We start from the raw sequence: 16669 nt of genomic DNA, 5'->3' as shown, positions 1-16669 counted from the left end.
GTGTAGACTGCCCTTCCGCCCTTGTGATAATAGAAACTCGCTGTGAGCACAAAGGGGTAGTTGAGCTGCAATAGACGGGATCCGATTGGGCGCCGGTCTGTTGCATGTTGAATTAGATGTGGCACTATCAGTAGTACGCAGTTTGGCGCACGAAGTTTGTTAGTCAGATAGCATCCGCTTCCGTTGACCTCCTCCTGGGAAATTGCTTTCGGATGAAAAGCATCGTGAGGCATGAGCAGAATCGGTGTCGAACAAATAAAAAAATGAATTTGACCGGATCTTTCATGGTACAAGAAACACAACTTACAAGTATCGCAGTGCACTTTCGACGGTGAGCTGATGGGCACGACCTCACCATGATTTCGACCAACTTCTTGGCATTCGCGACGATGAAGTTCCGTCTCACAAAGGGTTAGGGTTAAAGATGCTTCTCTGACTTTTTCGCTCACACGAAAAACATCCCCCCCGCCGATCTTTCGTACCTGCATCACCGGTGGGCCGTCCCCAACTTCGCGAACACCCCGGACCCCAGACATCAACTTTCACTTTTAGCCCGATCCCATCAACAAACTTTATTTACACGCCGTGTCACCTCAAAGACTTTCACCAGCCCATCGGACCCGACTAATCACCAAAGAATATCCAGCAAGTGCAGCAACATGTCACAACAACCACCCACCGTCGTCTCTCCAGCAGACGAACACCAAAGGCAACCACGAAAAGAGGAACGAGGTCCCAAACCACCAAAACAAAAGAAACGAAACCCCATCACAGCCGCCGTCTACTCATGGCTCCGATTCCACTTCCAAGCCGTCTCCCTCAGCACCCTCTCTTCTTCTTCTTCAACAACCCCCGACCTCGAAAACATCCGAGATGATGACCAACTCAAAGCCCTCCTCACCTCCTCAGCGCCCAAGCGATGGGTAATCTACGAGCCCATGGTATTGCTCCCTAGCGGATCTTTCACCACCTCTCCGTGGCCTCAACTACTTGACTCCCTTTCTGCAGAAATCACATCTTCGTTGTGGGATAGGATTCTGACCAATATTACGAGAGAGGGGGCGTCCAAGGTGGAGTTGAGCAGGTTGGCTGTTAATGAGGGGATTCCTTTACACGAGGAAGAAGGGGAAGAAGAGAATTTGCTGCGGTCGCCGTCAGGACTGAAAATGTTGTACGGCGATTTCGGCCCTGCGCTGTCACCAACTGCGCTACCGACGCCGCAAGATTTTGACGAGGCGTTCTGGGTTTCAACCAAACAGAATGGGATCACCCAGATCTGGGCGCCAAGGTATACCATGTTCTCGAGGGGAAACGTGAAGGAGAAGGCCAGGCTTTTGGATTTTCACCGTCCCTCGCCCACAACCACTGGCGCAGCACCCGTCAACACCAACGCAGCATCACCACCGCAACAACAACAACAAAACCTGACCTACCGGGTAAAATTACCCGCCACCCTCAAAGACAAATACGCCCTAGACCTCTACGCCGGCATAGGATACTTCGTCTTCTCCTACACCAAGCTGGGGATGCGCGTGCTCTGCTGGGAGATTAACCCGTGGAGCGTAGAGGGACTTCGGCGCGGGGCTTTGGCAAACAAGTGGACTGTCAAAGTGTTCCAGGGTACAGACCTGACTGGGAAAACGACTGTCCAGCTGTTGAAGGAGGCAGATGCGGAGGGGGTGCAGATCGTGGTGTTTCTGGAGGGGAATGAAAGTGCGGGACGGAGGGTAAGGGAGCTCCGAGAAAAAGAGGGGAGGGAGTTGGATGTGATGCATGTTAATGGTGGCTTTTTGCCTAGCAGCGAGAAGAGCTGGAAGGATTCATGGGAGGCGGTGGTAGGGAAGGGTAAGGGGAAGGGCGAGGAGGCAGAGGGGTGGTTGCATTTACATGAGAATGTGCATGTGAAGGATATTCAATCGCGCAGGGAAAAGATCCAGGGGATTATGGATGGGTGGAATGCTGAGTTGGATGATGGCAATGAAGAAGGGACAGAGACAAAGGCGGCGGTGGAGCATGTAGAGCTCGTCAAGACGTTTGCGCCAGATGTGTGGCATTGCGTCTTTGATGTATACATTACAAGGTGTTCTACCTCAAGTAGTAGTGGTAGTGGTAGTCGTCCAACATGACCGGGCCGGTCCGATTTCGTCGTCGTAACCCTTCGCCAAGGGGCGCGCGCGGGTTGGCAATTCATTAGTTTATACATATGTGTGTGGAAAGTCTCGTTCCGAATCATTCATCCATCCGTGTCTAATATCCAGTCCTGATCCTCTTCATATACGCCGGGAAAAATCAAATGTGTACGCAGATCAAGCAAGTAGTTCTAGGGGGCAACACTGCCTTTACCCACTCCTTCGGAACTTGGCGGGGATGTTTTCCTCGATAATCGAGAGTCGGTCCATCTGGGCCAACCGCTCCTCTTCGAGCTCCATCTCCTCGTGCTTCTTGAAGTGTTCGATGTCTTCGGGGTGGGTAAGGTCTTCGAGCTTGGTGTTGTCGTCGTGGTACCTGCAGCAAAGCAAGCCTAGGGTTAGTCTCTGACATCATGTCTTGGCAACGAAGACGGGACGGCGGTTTTTTACGCCGGCCCCCTTTTTGCGGCTCAAGTCCAGAGGTAGAGAGAGGACAAACTCACTTCTCCCAGTGATGAATCTCATACTCGTACTCATCATCGCCGTGGTGTCCCGGCCCCGTGCCCATATCCGGAAGCGTCTTCTTCTCGACGTCGATGAAGCGCACGAACTCGTCCTTGGTGATGACGCCGTTGTTGTCGTAGTCCATCAGGTTGAGGATGTCGCGGACGATCTCGTCTCTCCTGGGCTGGGAGACGTGCTTGTTGGAATCGTCCATCAGGCCGTATGTGCGGAGAATCTCGAGGCCTTCCCATGTGCTATCGCCATCGAAGTCGTGCAGGGCGAAGAAGGAGGCGGCGTCGAAGTTCTCGATGTGGTGTTCCTCTGTAAAGCAAGGGATCGGTTAGCTGGCTGATGGGGCTGTGAGACATGGGCTGCCGGGAAAAACATACCAGCCATGTGCTTGACCATCCATGGGGCGTTCTCGTCGACAATGGGCTTTTGCGACCCGCTGCCGTGGTCGCCGTGGGCGAGGGCGGTCCCTGTCAAGCCGACGGCGGCGAGGATAATACTGGACGGGCGCATGGTTTCGGGAGGACGGACGGGTTTTCGAGGGTCGGAGGTTTTTGGACGGAAGTGCGATTGAATGCGCCGACGACAACGGTAGACTCGGACAAAGAGATGGATGTTTTGGTAAAGTTGGAAGATGCGATCAACCCCTTTTCGATCGATCGGTTTTGCGATTCGCGATTGCTCTTTTTTGGTTTGGCGATTGACCCCTGGATGGTTTTATCGCAACTTGATTGATCAATTGGACGTTTGCTCGTGGAGACGGTGACGGACTGGGTCTGGACTTGACCTGCCCGGCAGAAGGTGACGTGCCCGTTCTTCCAGAAGGTTTAGCGTGCCAAGACTCGTCAAGTCCATCGCCGACTCCATCCTTGGCGTCGCTTGTACACTACAAAATCTTCAAGACTGCTTGCTGGCCTTTATATGGGAGATGAGACCCATTATGTACAATGCCCTCCCATATTTTGACCCCAAATTCCAAACCGAATGTCCTTGCTTTCACCCAAAATCACTCAGGTACAGATGGATCTCCAACTTCCGCAATCTGGTATCTTACGAAAAGTCGATCGCCCTCTGTCGGCATTCGATAGGGTCACCTTAAATTCACTTGGACCGCAAAGCTTTTTCAACATCTATTACCACACGTTTCTCCTGCTGGTGGACGAAGTATAGCTACCCTATCAGTCGCTAACATGTATCAGCATGTATCACCCCTACATCTGTTACTGCCCCGCTAGTACACATTGGGGGCCGCTTGCAGGATAGACAACCTTCCTTCACCCTGCTTCTCCCCAGAACCGACGATTTGTACAAACAACGGGCGGGATGTATCGATCACTTTCCAATCAGAGCATCGGAACCAATACGAAAATCCGCATGATCGGGCCTTTTCCCACGCTTTGCGCTCAGGGCCACTCGCCTATGCATTCCTTCTTGACACTCCCGCTCGCTTTCCGAGCTTGGCGCGCTCAGTCCTCGGACGCGGACAAACACCAGTGATACCATCCCATACCAGATTTGTACATTCGGGCACATTTGACGATTCAGCCGGAATTGTATCCAACTCCAAACACTCTAACGATAGGCGCCCGGTCTTGTTCCACATGCCGCTCGGCCATCAAAACCCCCTCAACTTCGCCGAGGTTTGCTGCGCTGACCCTCTCTAAGCCTTGCTGGGACTTGGTATTGACTCTCGCTTATTCGCTTGCTTTGTCCCTAAACGATCTATCTGGTTCGCTTACCATTCCTTTTTCAGAACGACACGCATCAACACCAGACCAACTGCTTGAGCGTCTTCTCTTAATCACGAGGACCCTTCCTCTCGTCTTTCTGATTTTCCCTCTTTCTCTTGGTTTCTCCCTTCATCACCTCTTCACAATTACAGCTCCAATCTTCCTCTGCTTCTCAAGTGAGAAAGAAGTCCGTGTCAAGTTGTCACCGGTTCCCTTCAACCTCGCCGATGTATTACGTACATTATACCCCGTTTTGATCCATTTTCCATCAACAGGTGTGTAGCCACCTTCCTCTCCCAGGCACTATAAACGGCATAGTGATGAGGAGCTGAGCGGTTAGGACTCGACCCCAGCTGTTTACATCTCTTGGTATCGGAGTGTTGGGGGGATAGCTACCTTGGTCCCGTCCAGCATGAACCCTCGGTCCCGAGCCTACCAAAGTCACTCCCGGATACCACACTCAATACCAACATAAAACAACCCCTCTGCACACCTGCTTTCATATTCAGTTCTTCGCCATAAGGAACTAACTTCAAGTGAAGTGACCAACGGCTGACCGCGATGATGCAGTCCATAATATTCTGGCCACCCCACGAGCAGTTCACACTCGGGAAGAAACATCGGAGCCTCACAACCCTCTGCCAAAGAACAAAAGGCATCTCCTGCGCCAAAGCTTGCAGTACTTCTCATCTGCATCCGCAAAATTACGTTCTGCGGAATCACACGGAAGCAAGCGTCTCGACTGTCTGAGTGCAGCTAATGCACCCCAATGCAAAGGTTACCACACTCCGCGGCACCCCAAAATCGGCAGAGGCAGCTAGCATGTGAAGCATGTGAAGACATGTACGGAAGGTAAGTCTACCGTTGCCTCCCATTATCTTCATTGAAAAGTTGATTCTAAAGATCCATACAGAACGCCAGACCAGAAACGCTAGCACTAGAAGGGTTTTGATATCTTTCGGGTACTCCCATATTTCGCATCACCATGTCATCAGCAGTTCTTTCTCATCGGTTCGATGTTTTCATCCGTTTTTCCCAGTCTTTCAAGTCACTATTTCACGCCGTTTTCAGGCCTGGTCTCCGTCCGGGCTGTCTTATTTTCCGACCTCTCTGGCGCCATTCAGTTTCATACATTCCCATCCTTGCAGTCGCACAAGTACCGATTTGATCAGCACCGCCGCCCCCCATCATTTCCTTCCTTGGAGCGAGAGCCAGAAGAGCCCGGCAGTTGGTACCGGGAAAAGGCGAAACCAACAAGCAGAGTATCCGACCAGAATGACAAGAAAAAATGGAGGCTACCTTGCTCCGTTGTCTTAATCAGCTATCGATCCCCGAGTTATGAAACCGCCATGCATATCAATTAGCCCGAGCGCTGGACACGACACCGAATATCCATGATCACAACGACCTACAATTTGGGACGACATCGGAGCAGTCGCCGCGGCAACGAGGTTGACAAGAGACGGGGTGTCGACAAAGGAGGATATTGACGAGGAACGGAACAGCAGGGACACCTAACAAGAGGGGCGGGAAACAACGACGATGATGACAAAGGCGAATTGGGACGACAGCGAAGACGACAACATCACCCATGATGCGGGCACAACGACAACGGGCAAAGATGACAGCAGATCAAAAAGAAGAGTCGAGGAAACAGTCGGGTAGACAAGGGTGTCAGGCAAGGGCAACAGATGGGAGTCGGGGACGAGATTCAATGGCATGCGCACCAGGGACAGCGACAGCAATGCGCGACACAATACCCGACTCCGATAACATCGCCTTTGACCAACCGCCCAGTGACTGCACTCTCGGACAATTCGATACTACCTGCCCGAAACCCGAATCGAACTTCCCGAGCACCCAGCTGCACCGGCGAACACAACCCTCCTTATGGTTGCCAATCATGCACGCAATTGACAATTTCGACCGAAACGATCAGATACCCGCCGACGATCACGCATTTTAAACCAACGCGTCCCATCCGAAAGACTGCTTATCTAGTCCTACCACGATTCAAGTCAGTCTATGACTCTCATACCCGCGAATACACGACTACCGAATCAAATCGTTCGCATCACGATCACCACACACGGTCACCAATACCACCACCACCACTCCTTTACCCAGCAAATCAAACCCACATTGACCGACCCACCCATATAACCTGACTTCAAGAGCGAAATAAATACATACGACCACAGATGGTAGAAAACTCGGGATCCCGTCCGCTCTCCCATAGATAAGCTGCCAATCGCCTGACTAGTAGTTGGGTCGGTGACGACCAGCGAATCCCAGGTGTTGTATGTTTCTTTTTAGTTTTTTTTGCCCTTTTTTGTCTGCCTTTTTGTCCTATTCTCTTTTCCCATTGGTTTTTGCCCCCTCATCTTGTTGTTCCGTTTTCGCTTCTCATCAGGTGACGAGAATTGAGCGTGAGCCAAGCAGGCCCAATCTAGCGGCATGGCGATGGTGGCACCGTCACTCCGTCCGAGTTGCATATCCACTTTCGCCTCTCTTTTCTCGTCCCTTTTTCAACTTCTATCTCTGGGTCGTATCTCACTCAGTCATTCCCGCACAATGAACATTAGCACCAACGTCATCGCCAGCGATCCGCGAAAGGTGATGTGAGACCGAGTCAGTATTTTCGGCAGAAACACGAGAAAGCATTGTGGGGATATAGCCTCCACTACTGTCCAAAACTTTCATGCAAAGCGGGTTTAGCTCAGTTGGGAGAGCGTCAGACTGAAGTCCACTTCACTCATGAATCTGAAGGTCGTGTGTTCGATCCACACAAACCGCACATCTTTTTGTCTCTTTTTCGTTACGCTTTCCTTCTCTTCTTTTCTTGTTTCTTTCTTTCCCTAGTTGTTGGTTCCTTTTTCACACTTTAGCATTTTCCTCCCTCTTGTCTCGCTCGCTGTATGTCGTCAGGCATCACTGACGGTTTGTGAGATAACAACGACCAACACCCCGAGAAGTGGAAGTTGAGCAAGTAAGCGCACTCTTCGACTTCGCGCACTTTTCACAGAAAGTCATGTTGAATAAGTGGTCTCTGTCTGGATGTTATTATGATGCCTACCCTACACCTACGGTACATCCTTTCTACCCAGATCCTGTGACATGAACAAAGCAAGCAAGTGCGCGACTCTCGACCTTTCATCTTCCCCGATACGCCCGAACTGAACCCAAGCCAAACCCATCGATTTACTCTCCATCCAGCAAACATGTTCACATCAACGACACATCATCTTGTACCTATTTTCTGACATAATCTTCAAATTCTCATTACATAGGTTGTTAGTTACTATTCGTTGTTACTTTCAAAATCGTATCCCATATAACACATCCTTCACCCGGTTTGCCCATAGTATCAGTCAGTCCAGTTCCAATATTCCCTAGGGTATATATCCGGGTCGCATTGCCCAACCTCCCAACCAACCAAGTGCCCATTCATTCCCTTCCATCCCTTCATACCTATTCCATAACCCATGATGGCCATGTCATGCCATGTTATGTCACGCCCTGATATACATACATATACAACCTTGAAACCCCAACCAATCCTAGCAGACAAGAAGCTACAAAGAAGTGAAGGGTAAAGGTTTTCTACTCCTCACGCACCAAGCGACCACCAAGCCAAAAACGACCAAACAACCAAAAAAGAACACTCCTTCCCAGGGCTGCCCTTATGCAAACAAGTGTGTGTGCGTATGTGTGTGTGTGTTGAAACATCAGGTATCTCATATGCAAAAGACCCCACCAAATCCCATACCCAAATGATCAAATGAGGAAAGGAAGGAAGAGGAAAAACCCCTGTACAGACTAACTCCGAAAGCCAAGAAAAAGAGAAAAGGACATCGTAATCCGCGTCCACCGGTCGATGAACCAACCGACCGCGATGTTTACAAGCCAGCAAACCTCGCATCCGGCAGCGTCATTCCCGGATTGTTATCATCAGCACTCGTCTCGACCTTGAAGAAATGATCGCTGAGGTCATCTCCGACGAGCCTCGCCCCATAGATGTGGCCTGGCATCGGCTGCATTGGTTGGATGTTTCCAGTACCGGCAGAAACAGGTACCGGCGTCATTGGCTGCGACGGGGCAGGCAGTGAGTACTGGCGCTGCTCCTGTTGACCCTGATTCTGAGGCATGCCCCATGATTGCTGCTGTTGAGGGGGCGGGTATTGGCTATTGAAGTCGTTCTGGCCGGGCATCATGTTGGGGGGAGCCGGATAGGGCGAGAACATCCTGGGGGCGGAATCGTTGGAGGTCAACACACGCTGGTGGTACTGGCGCTGGTGGAGACCTGTTCCCCATGGCTGTTGTTGAGTAGACTCAACAGGCGAAGGCGAGTAACTGCTAAAGTTCCCCTGCTGCGGCATCTGCTGGGTCATCATGTTTGAGGGAGGCGCAGAGTAGGAAGGCATAACCCTCGATGGCATATAGGGCATGAGTTGTGGGATCTGCTGCGACCTAATCTGGTTCTGAAGGGCGAGCGACGCTTCCTGCAGGTTTGGCAGGTGCGTATAGTTGTTGAAACTTTGGTTGGACCAGTCACCTTCCAAAGCAGCTGGCGAGTAGGCAGTGCTATCAGCCGGGCTGCTTTCGGTGCTGGCCGTAAGGTCGGGCGGTGCCGACATGTGGAACTGATCGAACTCAGAGCTGAAGGTAGGGTGCAGTTGCTGTCTGGGGGTCATCGAGCGATTGATACCACCCCTATGGGAGTTGGAATGATGCTTGTCTCTGGTCGTTTTTCTGCAGAAACTGTTAAAATGGCGGTTAGTGCCGCAGATGGGGGGGCGACATGGGAAGGGACGGTGGATCATCAAGGAACTGTGTGCTTGGAGTCGCGAGAAACACTTACGCTTTGTTACAGCCAACATCTTGGCAACGGTACGGCTTCTCTCCCCTATGAATACGGCGGTGTCTTGCCAAACTCGAGGACTGTATAACATGAGATGTTAGCGGTTGATCGATTTCCGATTTCGAGTGTCGAGCAACCAATTCAACTTACGTCGGCAAATGGCTTCCTGCATTCAGGAACTTCGCATTGATGAGGCTTCTCGCCGGTGTGCGTTCGAAGATGTACAGTGAGGGCACTGCGCTGGATAAACCGCTTTCCACAGTCTTGCCAGTTGCATCCGTATGGCCGTTCGTTTGTGTGGATGCGGTGGTGTCTTTGGAGATCGGACTTTCTGTTGAAGCGCTAGATGGAACAACGAGGATATGTCAGCAAAGCTCCATGATCAACCTCTTTCCACAGGGCCTGATGCAGCACCAAAGGCACCGATTGAAGATCACATAAGAGAAGCTATCACGAGCCATGGTCTCGTGCAACAGACGGACGAACAAGCGATCAAACGGATGGACGGCCTGTGCAAAGAAGCTTCAGAAGGGGGTACTCAGTAACTAACCTTGCCGCAACCCTGCCAATCACACAAAAACGGACGAGGCCTCTCTGGATCTTCAGCCATGATTTGAAAGAGTTCCATACAAAAGTGAAACTGCCTTTGCGCTTCGGGTCGTTGCTCCTTTGGTCGTTTGTGCTCCTGGACGGAAAGATCAAAGCACAAAGTTTGCGGGCGGACGATGGTCGTGCACCTTGGAACTTGGTCTTATAAGGGGGTTGTCCTCGTGGATTGATTTGCCTCCCCTGATGGACCGGAAGAGGATCTGGTTGTAGGAGGTAAAGAGCGGGGGAGAAGATGTGAAGGGATCAACCCGGATGGGAAGACAGCAAAATGATGAGTGATAGGGAGCTTGAAGCAGAAACTCCGGATAACCTGGAACTGTCTGCGATGTTGTGTGTGTGTGCGGCGGCGCTCTGCTCCGGTGGGCGGGCCACAAGTGCGTGGTTATGGCGAGTTGCCAAAGTTGTCTGAGGCCTGGCTCAGTGGGAAGAGAAAGAAGGCGATCTGAGCAAAAGGCCGTGTGTGCCGGAATATATAGCTTGCTGGACGTGAGGATGAATTCAACACCAGTTGTCGTATGTTCCGGTTATTTGGTAGGTTCCTCTCGTGTTCTCTTGAGCGAATGAAAGATCCGACCTGAAATCACGACGGATAGGCGGCGATATTCAAATCAAATCAACAACCTATAAGGCAACAGCGTATTAGAACGAAGAAACTGCAGAATCAGAAGATATGAAGGTCGAGTCATTCCAGTTCCCAGGCGAGCTCCACGCGTGATGATAAATGTGGTGGATGGAAGGCGAACTACCTCCGGGAGCTTTGACGTGCGGAAGAGAAAATTGGGCCTTCTACGACACAACGTGCCATACGTAGGCACTACAGCGATTGGGACAAAGGTAATTGAAGACATCCAACATAAGTCATCCAGTCGGCTACAGCATGTCCGACATCCCGATGCCAGTCTAGGGGTCCGTGTCGACACAGATTCTCCGCCCGAGATCAGAATGACGACATGGCCCCAAAGACCGCATGATGCAGTAGATCAGAAGGGCGCCGTTGAGGTTGGGGTCTTGGAAATGGAGGGGAAATGGTTGGAAGAAGAGCCACTTGGAGAAACATAACTGAATCGCGTTCACTCACCAAAGTGCTCGTTGACAAGGCCGTGCCCTGGACACGAAGCCGTCAAAGGACGTCCGTGGAGATACGTTCACCGGTGATAAGCCACAAGAGCTAAGGTAAGGTACATGGTTAGTCGAGGAACCACAAGCAGATCGACTCATCTGGACCTATGATCCATCGCGTCCGATATTCCAGTAAGGAAACACGAAAGTCAAGGCACACACTCGGATGCCAATGTGTGGATCTTCCAGCCTCCGGACGTTCCAACTCACCCTCAAATATGGTTCTATACCGAAAACGAGCCCTTAAAGACTTTATCAAGTATCAGAAGAACAGCTTCTTCCTTCTACCCAAAGCAACGAGCAAGTTTTTCCAAGTTCGTAGCCGTGTGCTGAAGAACGCGCTTGTTCTTCGCTTCCAGTCTCGTGTGGTGGTCGTTTAGGAATTGTGAAGTGGCGGGCACCAAATTCCTCCCAAATCCGGTAACCACTACTGATGGAGAGAACGGTCGCAATGTGTTCAAGATGGTTGTGGTAGGTTGTGAATGACAAAGTCCGAGTGTCTGGATATCTCGTCGCAAAACTTCGTTGGACCCACACGTTACTGGATTAACGCAGATATCTGATATCCAAACTCTCAGTGTCTCTTGTTGATGTAAGGAGCGCAGCTGTCATGCGAGTTGGCGCGTCTGGCATATACGTGGTGGATAGCTGTCTGTAATGCAGGCGTAGAGGTCCGTAGGTAGTGAGCGAATGTTGGTGCGTCGGCTGCGATTATGTGCCTATGTGCACAAGTTGGTGGTCTCTCAAGTCGGATCGAGCGGGTTTCTCGGTGGGTAGAAGGCACCACGAGACCCTTTATGTGAAGCGTTGCTGGATCAAAGGGGGGAGTCAAGAGGGTTGCGGTGCTTGTAACGGGGTCGAAGACGATGTTGCAGCAGCAAGCAACCCTGGGCGAGGAGAGCCTAGCACTGGGGTGCAGATGTCCATTGTCTCGCCTGTCCCGTTTTGGTTAACCATTTTTTTCTCTCATGACCTTACTATTTAGGCCGGTCTCTCGCAACGGCCAAAAGCAAGGGGGCGTGGTACCTGGGCCGACTACCGAACGTGGTCAAACAGGGGTATCGGTAGGGGTGGTCGAGTGCAGGTGGGTGGCAGAAGCCCACGAGTGCAGCTTGCTTTGCGGACAGTATGTACTGCATAGTATGTGGGTAGTAGTAGTGAGAATCCTATGCAACTGTAAGCGGTAGGCCAGGTAGAGGACGAATCTGGCATAGAATCTGGAGACATACTTGTCAAGTCTAACCTACTTACATCCAAGTCCCTTGCTTTGGTAATCTTGGACGGAAGCTCAAGGCAACCGACGAACCACCGAGACAAAGCGAGAGCCAGGGATGAAGCGATGGGTTGATGGTGTCTTGGGTCTAGACCAGCGCAGTAGGGTTAGGTGAACTTTCTTGGGTGATGCTGTTTTGGCGGCATCTTGATATCTGGATGTGTCCACTTTGTAATCTCCGGAGAGAAGCGAATCTGAAGAGCCTTGCAGAGGGCCTGGCGATGGCCTCCATGCGATGCCCTGGGGATCTCGAAGCCGCAGTACCGCTCGCCTTTTGCTTTTTCCTGTCTACTTACTGTAAGTGGAAGCGTCCTGCGTTGCCAACCCTAACCTGGTCGGCTCTGTCCTCATGGGACCCATGGCTCGACAGTGGAGCATTTCAACCGGCTGGGTATCATGTGTGCACCATCTATGGCGGATTGGGGATAGCGGATGCAATAGAAGCTGGGTCGCTCGAGTTGGTTGAAGCTTGGGAGGTTGTCGTGGTCGGAACGCGAAGGATTGCGCTAGACGATAGCTCCAATCGTGAAGGAGACGAAGAAGTTGAGGTGACGACCAGAAAGAGTCCAAGTGGACCCCTCCGCAATAGACCCACTCCGCTGCCTGACAGCTGAACTTGGGAGCACGGAAAGTGGACGGATTGACATCGCATCCACAGGAAGGCGCGGCACTCCCGCGGACGTCCACAGTCAGGAACACAGTCAGGAAATTTGGAAGGCATCGTTATGAGTGGAGTTCAGTTAGCACTTGATATTAATCGGGCATAGTTTTTGAAAGGCTCTTGAGCAGAAGCAAACAGCATTACGATATGACGATGTCAGACATCCCGAGAGGAGATTTTGAGATGCAGCTCGAAAAGAAACGAAGGTATTGTGTAGCTGGGTACAGAGGTACCTCGAAAACACTGAATGACAGAAGGAGTGAGTGCCCTGAGAAGACGGGGACTTGGAGGGGCCAGACCGGAGCCACACAGCCCAGCAAGTGCAAGAGGTCGAAGCGATGTGAAGCGATGGAGGGACCCACCTTCCCGCTCCACACCCATCCTTTCCTAAACGGGAACAAGTCTGCCGGCCAAGCCAATCGTAGAAGGGAGTCGAGACTGTGAGACCGACCGGTGTGCAAGGGGCCATGATCATAAAACAAGGGGCCTGCTAATATTGCAAGGGCGATAGGGTCTTCTATACTAAATATTGTTCCTTCCACGCCAACGGCGAGATAACCTGTTGCTCAAAATGTTCATTGACACCTCCTCTGTTTGTTTCTCAATCCGTTCCTCACATACAAATCTGATATCTACTATCACCATGGATCCCTAGTACACCCTTGGTGTTATCAGATGGAGTGTAAGATTCGCGACCTTTTGGGAATGACCTGTTTGATAATGCACCAGATTCAACCAACAAGACAAACTCCAGCCATCCGACCAATCCCGCACCGTCAGCCATCCCGTTGCAGTAATCTTCCCGCTCCGTCAACGGCCCGCTTGCATTCCTGTCCTCTGTCTGTCCGTCTTCACGTCGCACAATCGACACCGTATCGTATGCGACTCGCCGGAAATCACGATGCTTATCTCCTCGTGATATAAACCTGTTGAAGTGATCACGGCGTTTTTTTCGTCCGCAAAGCTCCGCAAAGCGCTTCCATCATCTCCGGAGAGTGGATGGCCAAGTCGCGCCTGTCCTGATATACCTGCCTGCTAGCAAACGACCTTCCGTTTTGGCCATCTTTTCCAACGGTCCTTGAGTGCTACGGTAGCCTTGCGACTTTCATGGTATACAGTCGAACCCCCCAAAACTGCATACTCTAGATACTGCATATATGCCTTTAGTGCATATAATTTTGGCTGTGTGATTCCCCGTCCACACCGAAATCCGGGTCCTGAAACTGCATATCTGCTAGTTAATGCATAGAATTTCCCGGTCTGGATTACATGCAATTTCAGGGGTTTCTACTGTACTTACCTGCTGTCGCGATATCAATATCAAGCAGAATTTATCATCTTACCCCTCACGCGGTTTTCACAATAGTAGGATGCGACATGATATGTCGAGCAGACATGTGCACACATGATATGGTGTTGAATGTGCCACAGCATAGGTAGAACAGGTGTTGTGGTTCCGGCGCCGTCTGTCGACGTCGCGACTCTCGATACCACCTTTGTCGGAATCACGGCCGGAGTTCGGTTCGCGAGTGTCTCGGGGGGTTTACCGAAAGGGTGTCGGCGCGAACGGCAATTCCTTCGGAACACGGAAGAGGCAGAACGACTTTGTTCCTTTTTTTTTCTCTTGCCTTCGACCCCTGAAACAATGCCTGGGCCTTCTGGTCACTTCTCGCCAAGTTCCGAGCTGTCATTACGTAAGTTTCGGAAGGGAAGAATATACCTAGCGCAAGTAGAAGTCGTGACATACCTCGAAGCGGACATAATACCAGAAGTGGATTAAAGGGGTGGAATCCCTTCCCCAGTGTCGTGATGAGGCTTATAGCGCACAGTGACTAAAGACTGCGCCTGAATGAAGCATTGTCTCGGTATTTCCGTTACGGATGGCTTCATTCGTGTTGCTTTATTTTAGCTTGAATACCTAAACCATAAAGCTCGCATTGGGCTATTGGCGTAGGGAGACCGGAGATGTTGTTTTCATTAGTGGTCCATTCTCATTATCTCACTAGCGGTAATTACTATAATTACCGGTAATTATGTGAAATAATAATTTTATTTTTTCAAGATTGCCTACTAAAACCCATATTTTGGGCATTAAAGGACGCTAGATCTAGCAGCAGAAGGCCGCCGCAGGCTCTAAATGCCTGGGGCACGGATTTGTGCACGGACCATTGAAATAGCGGTAGTTATGGAAAATTATAATTATATGAAATAATGGATAAATTTCAGTATAGATCGATCTCTACTTTTCATTGCTGACAACCTTGGCAAGTTGTTGCCAAGTTTACTGGTGTGGGATTAGTTAGCGACATCTCTTTCACCAGCGTTAACATCATGTCATCCCATCTCGCTTTCATCTCCACAGACTTTACGCTCTTCATGTGTCAATGTCTTTTGAAGACAGCATCGGACCATAGTAAGTGGAGTATATCTGTCAAAATGAAGACCCTGTCTTCCCCGGATTTGGACGCAACGGACGGATCCACGGAAGGATCCACGGAAGCCCGGTAAGGCATGTGGATCCGGATGCCGAACGCACGACGGACTGACGGAGCCGGACAGACCAATGCGGAGAGAAGGGAAACCGGAGCTGGGCCTGGGAGAAGCACTGGCTCTTTGGGCGAGGTTTTCAAGTATTGGAAAGACTTACCTAATCTGGTAGTAAGGGTTGCTTGGCCAATTTGAGTTGATGGTTTTTGGCTTGGTTCAAGGATCGACTGAATCTGTCGTCTCTGCTCATCTCGCATCGAGACCGGCGCAGTGATGAGCCGCTGGCGAGCCTGGACAGTAGACGAAGCTTAGCAGCCTTGATGCAGACGCGGCTCGTAGTGCCGGGTCATTCACCAGACTCGGTCAAGTCTCTGCACGTCGCTTGTGTATTGCTTTTGAAGATTCGAGGCGGTGTGAGACCAAGTTCTTTTGTTCGAAGCCATATCCAGTATGGTTCTGACTGTGACCTGGGTTGCTGGCTGGCACCGGGGATGCCCAGGCGAAGAATGATTCTAGCTACTGAATGAATGGCAGCGTGAACTCTTGCGATTCGTCACAGCCTCGAAAGAAACCTGAAACCTCTTCGCAGACAGTCTCCCGTCCAGGGTGTTTGTGTACCCGCGAGTCCCCAACGTTTCATGAGATAGGTCAAGATGTCTCCGTGTCACAATCTTAAGCTGACCTGCTCACCTCCAATCTACAAGTCGTCGTCGAGAACAGTGGGTGCGCATTAGGGTTGTGATGGTGTGCGGCGAGAAGAAACCATTGGACCAAGAGACTCTTCCATGGCTACCTTGTTCGCCCGCGTGGACCGGTAGTGCGGTGGGGCCGGTGCCGGTGTGCCGGGGTTCCTGAAGAGGATTATCGAGTGCCTGGAATAGCGGGAAGCTGGTCGCATGCGATGCAGAGATGATGATGATGCAAAGTGTGGGAGTCAACGGGGCAGACCTTTATGATCAGGCGGGCAAGTACGTAGCACTAGAGCATACGTTGCGATGCAGTGATCGCACCTCTTTGGGGTTGCGCGCGGTCACTTGTCTGTCGTGCTCTAAGCCCGTCTCGAGGGGCCAAACGAACACCGAAGCCCAATTCGGACGACGAAAGTCCAAGTGCCGCTTCTCGAACACTGGAAACGGGCGCCGCCGATCCTTCATCATCGGTATGGTCAATTGAATAAGGTAGGTAGCACAACGACTGGAATATGCCCCTGGAGGGTAAGGTGAAGCTGGTAGCTAGGTCGTCATCAAGTGGTCGATTTAGACTTTTTAGGTGCTGACTGTGTGACCG

General features: G+C 51.2%; 3 protein-coding genes and 1 non-coding gene across 4 annotated transcripts; 2 read left to right on the top strand and 2 right to left on the bottom strand.

The window, feature by feature from the left end:
* Positions 1-659: 659 nt before the first annotated feature.
* On the top strand, positions 660-2126 carry SMAC4_08863 (uncharacterized protein; the record flags this gene model as incomplete). Its single annotated transcript, XM_003344074.1, has 1 exon — positions 660-2126. The coding sequence occupies one exon, from the start codon at positions 660-662 to the stop codon at positions 2124-2126; it is 1467 nt and encodes a 488-aa protein (XP_003344122.1).
* Positions 2127-2178: 52 nt separating this feature from the next.
* On the bottom strand, positions 2179-3694 carry SMAC4_08864 (uncharacterized protein). Its single transcript, XM_003344075.2, has 3 exons — positions 3023-3694; positions 2633-2954; positions 2179-2505 (listed from the first exon to the last, which is right to left on the bottom strand). The coding sequence occupies exons 1-3, from the start codon at positions 3153-3155 to the stop codon at positions 2340-2342; spliced, it is 621 nt and encodes a 206-aa protein (XP_003344123.1). The 5' UTR covers positions 3156-3694; the 3' UTR covers positions 2179-2339.
* Positions 3695-7080: 3386 nt separating this feature from the next.
* Positions 7081-7169, top strand: SMAC4_13779. Its single transcript is given in 2 exon segments — positions 7081-7117; positions 7134-7169. It is a non-coding gene; the product is annotated as a tRNA-Phe (tRNA).
* An 849-nt stretch (positions 7170-8018) lies between these two features.
* On the bottom strand, positions 8019-10460 carry SMAC4_08865 (uncharacterized protein). The gene is made up of 5 exons (XM_003344076.3): positions 9784-10460; positions 9384-9575; positions 9234-9313; positions 8676-9124; positions 8019-8617 (listed from the first exon to the last, which is right to left on the bottom strand). The coding sequence occupies exons 1-5, from the start codon at positions 9859-9861 to the stop codon at positions 8583-8585; spliced, it is 834 nt and encodes a 277-aa protein (XP_003344124.3). The 5' UTR covers positions 9862-10460; the 3' UTR covers positions 8019-8582.
* Between the last annotated feature and the right edge of the window lie 6209 nt (positions 10461-16669).

The sequence above is a fragment of the Sordaria macrospora genome, chromosome 5 (assembly GCF_033870435.1).
Source record: "Sordaria macrospora chromosome 5, complete sequence".
Lineage (NCBI taxonomy): Eukaryota > Fungi > Ascomycota > Sordariomycetes > Sordariales > Sordariaceae > Sordaria > Sordaria macrospora.
This window is presented reverse-complemented; position numbering and strand designations above follow the sequence as displayed.

Excerpts from the sequence above, each read along its gene's own strand:
- SMAC4_08864 (XM_003344075.2), bottom strand. The coding sequence starts at position 3,155 with ATGCGCCCGTCCAGTATTATCCTCGCCGCCGTCGGCTTGACAGGGACC. Across the intron at positions 2,955-3,022 it reads GATGGTCAAGCACATGGCTG|AGGAACACCACATCGAGAAC; the intron begins GTATGTTTTTCC and ends CTTGCTTTACAG. Across the intron at positions 2,506-2,632 it reads GAGATTCATCACTGGGAGAA|GTACCACGACGACAACACCA; the intron begins GTGAGTTTGTCC and ends GCTTTGCTGCAG.
- SMAC4_08865 (XM_003344076.3), bottom strand. The coding sequence starts at position 9,861 with ATGGAACTCTTTCAAATCATGGCTGAAGATCCAGAGAGGCCTCGTCCG. Across the intron at positions 9,576-9,783 it reads ATTGGCAGGGTTGCGGCAAG|CGCTTCAACAGAAAGTCCGA; the intron begins GTTAGTTACTGA and ends TGTTCCATCTAG. Across the intron at positions 8,618-8,675 it reads ACAACAGCCATGGGGAACAG|GATGTTCTCGCCCTATCCGG; the intron begins GTCTCCACCAGC and ends TTCCGCCCCCAG.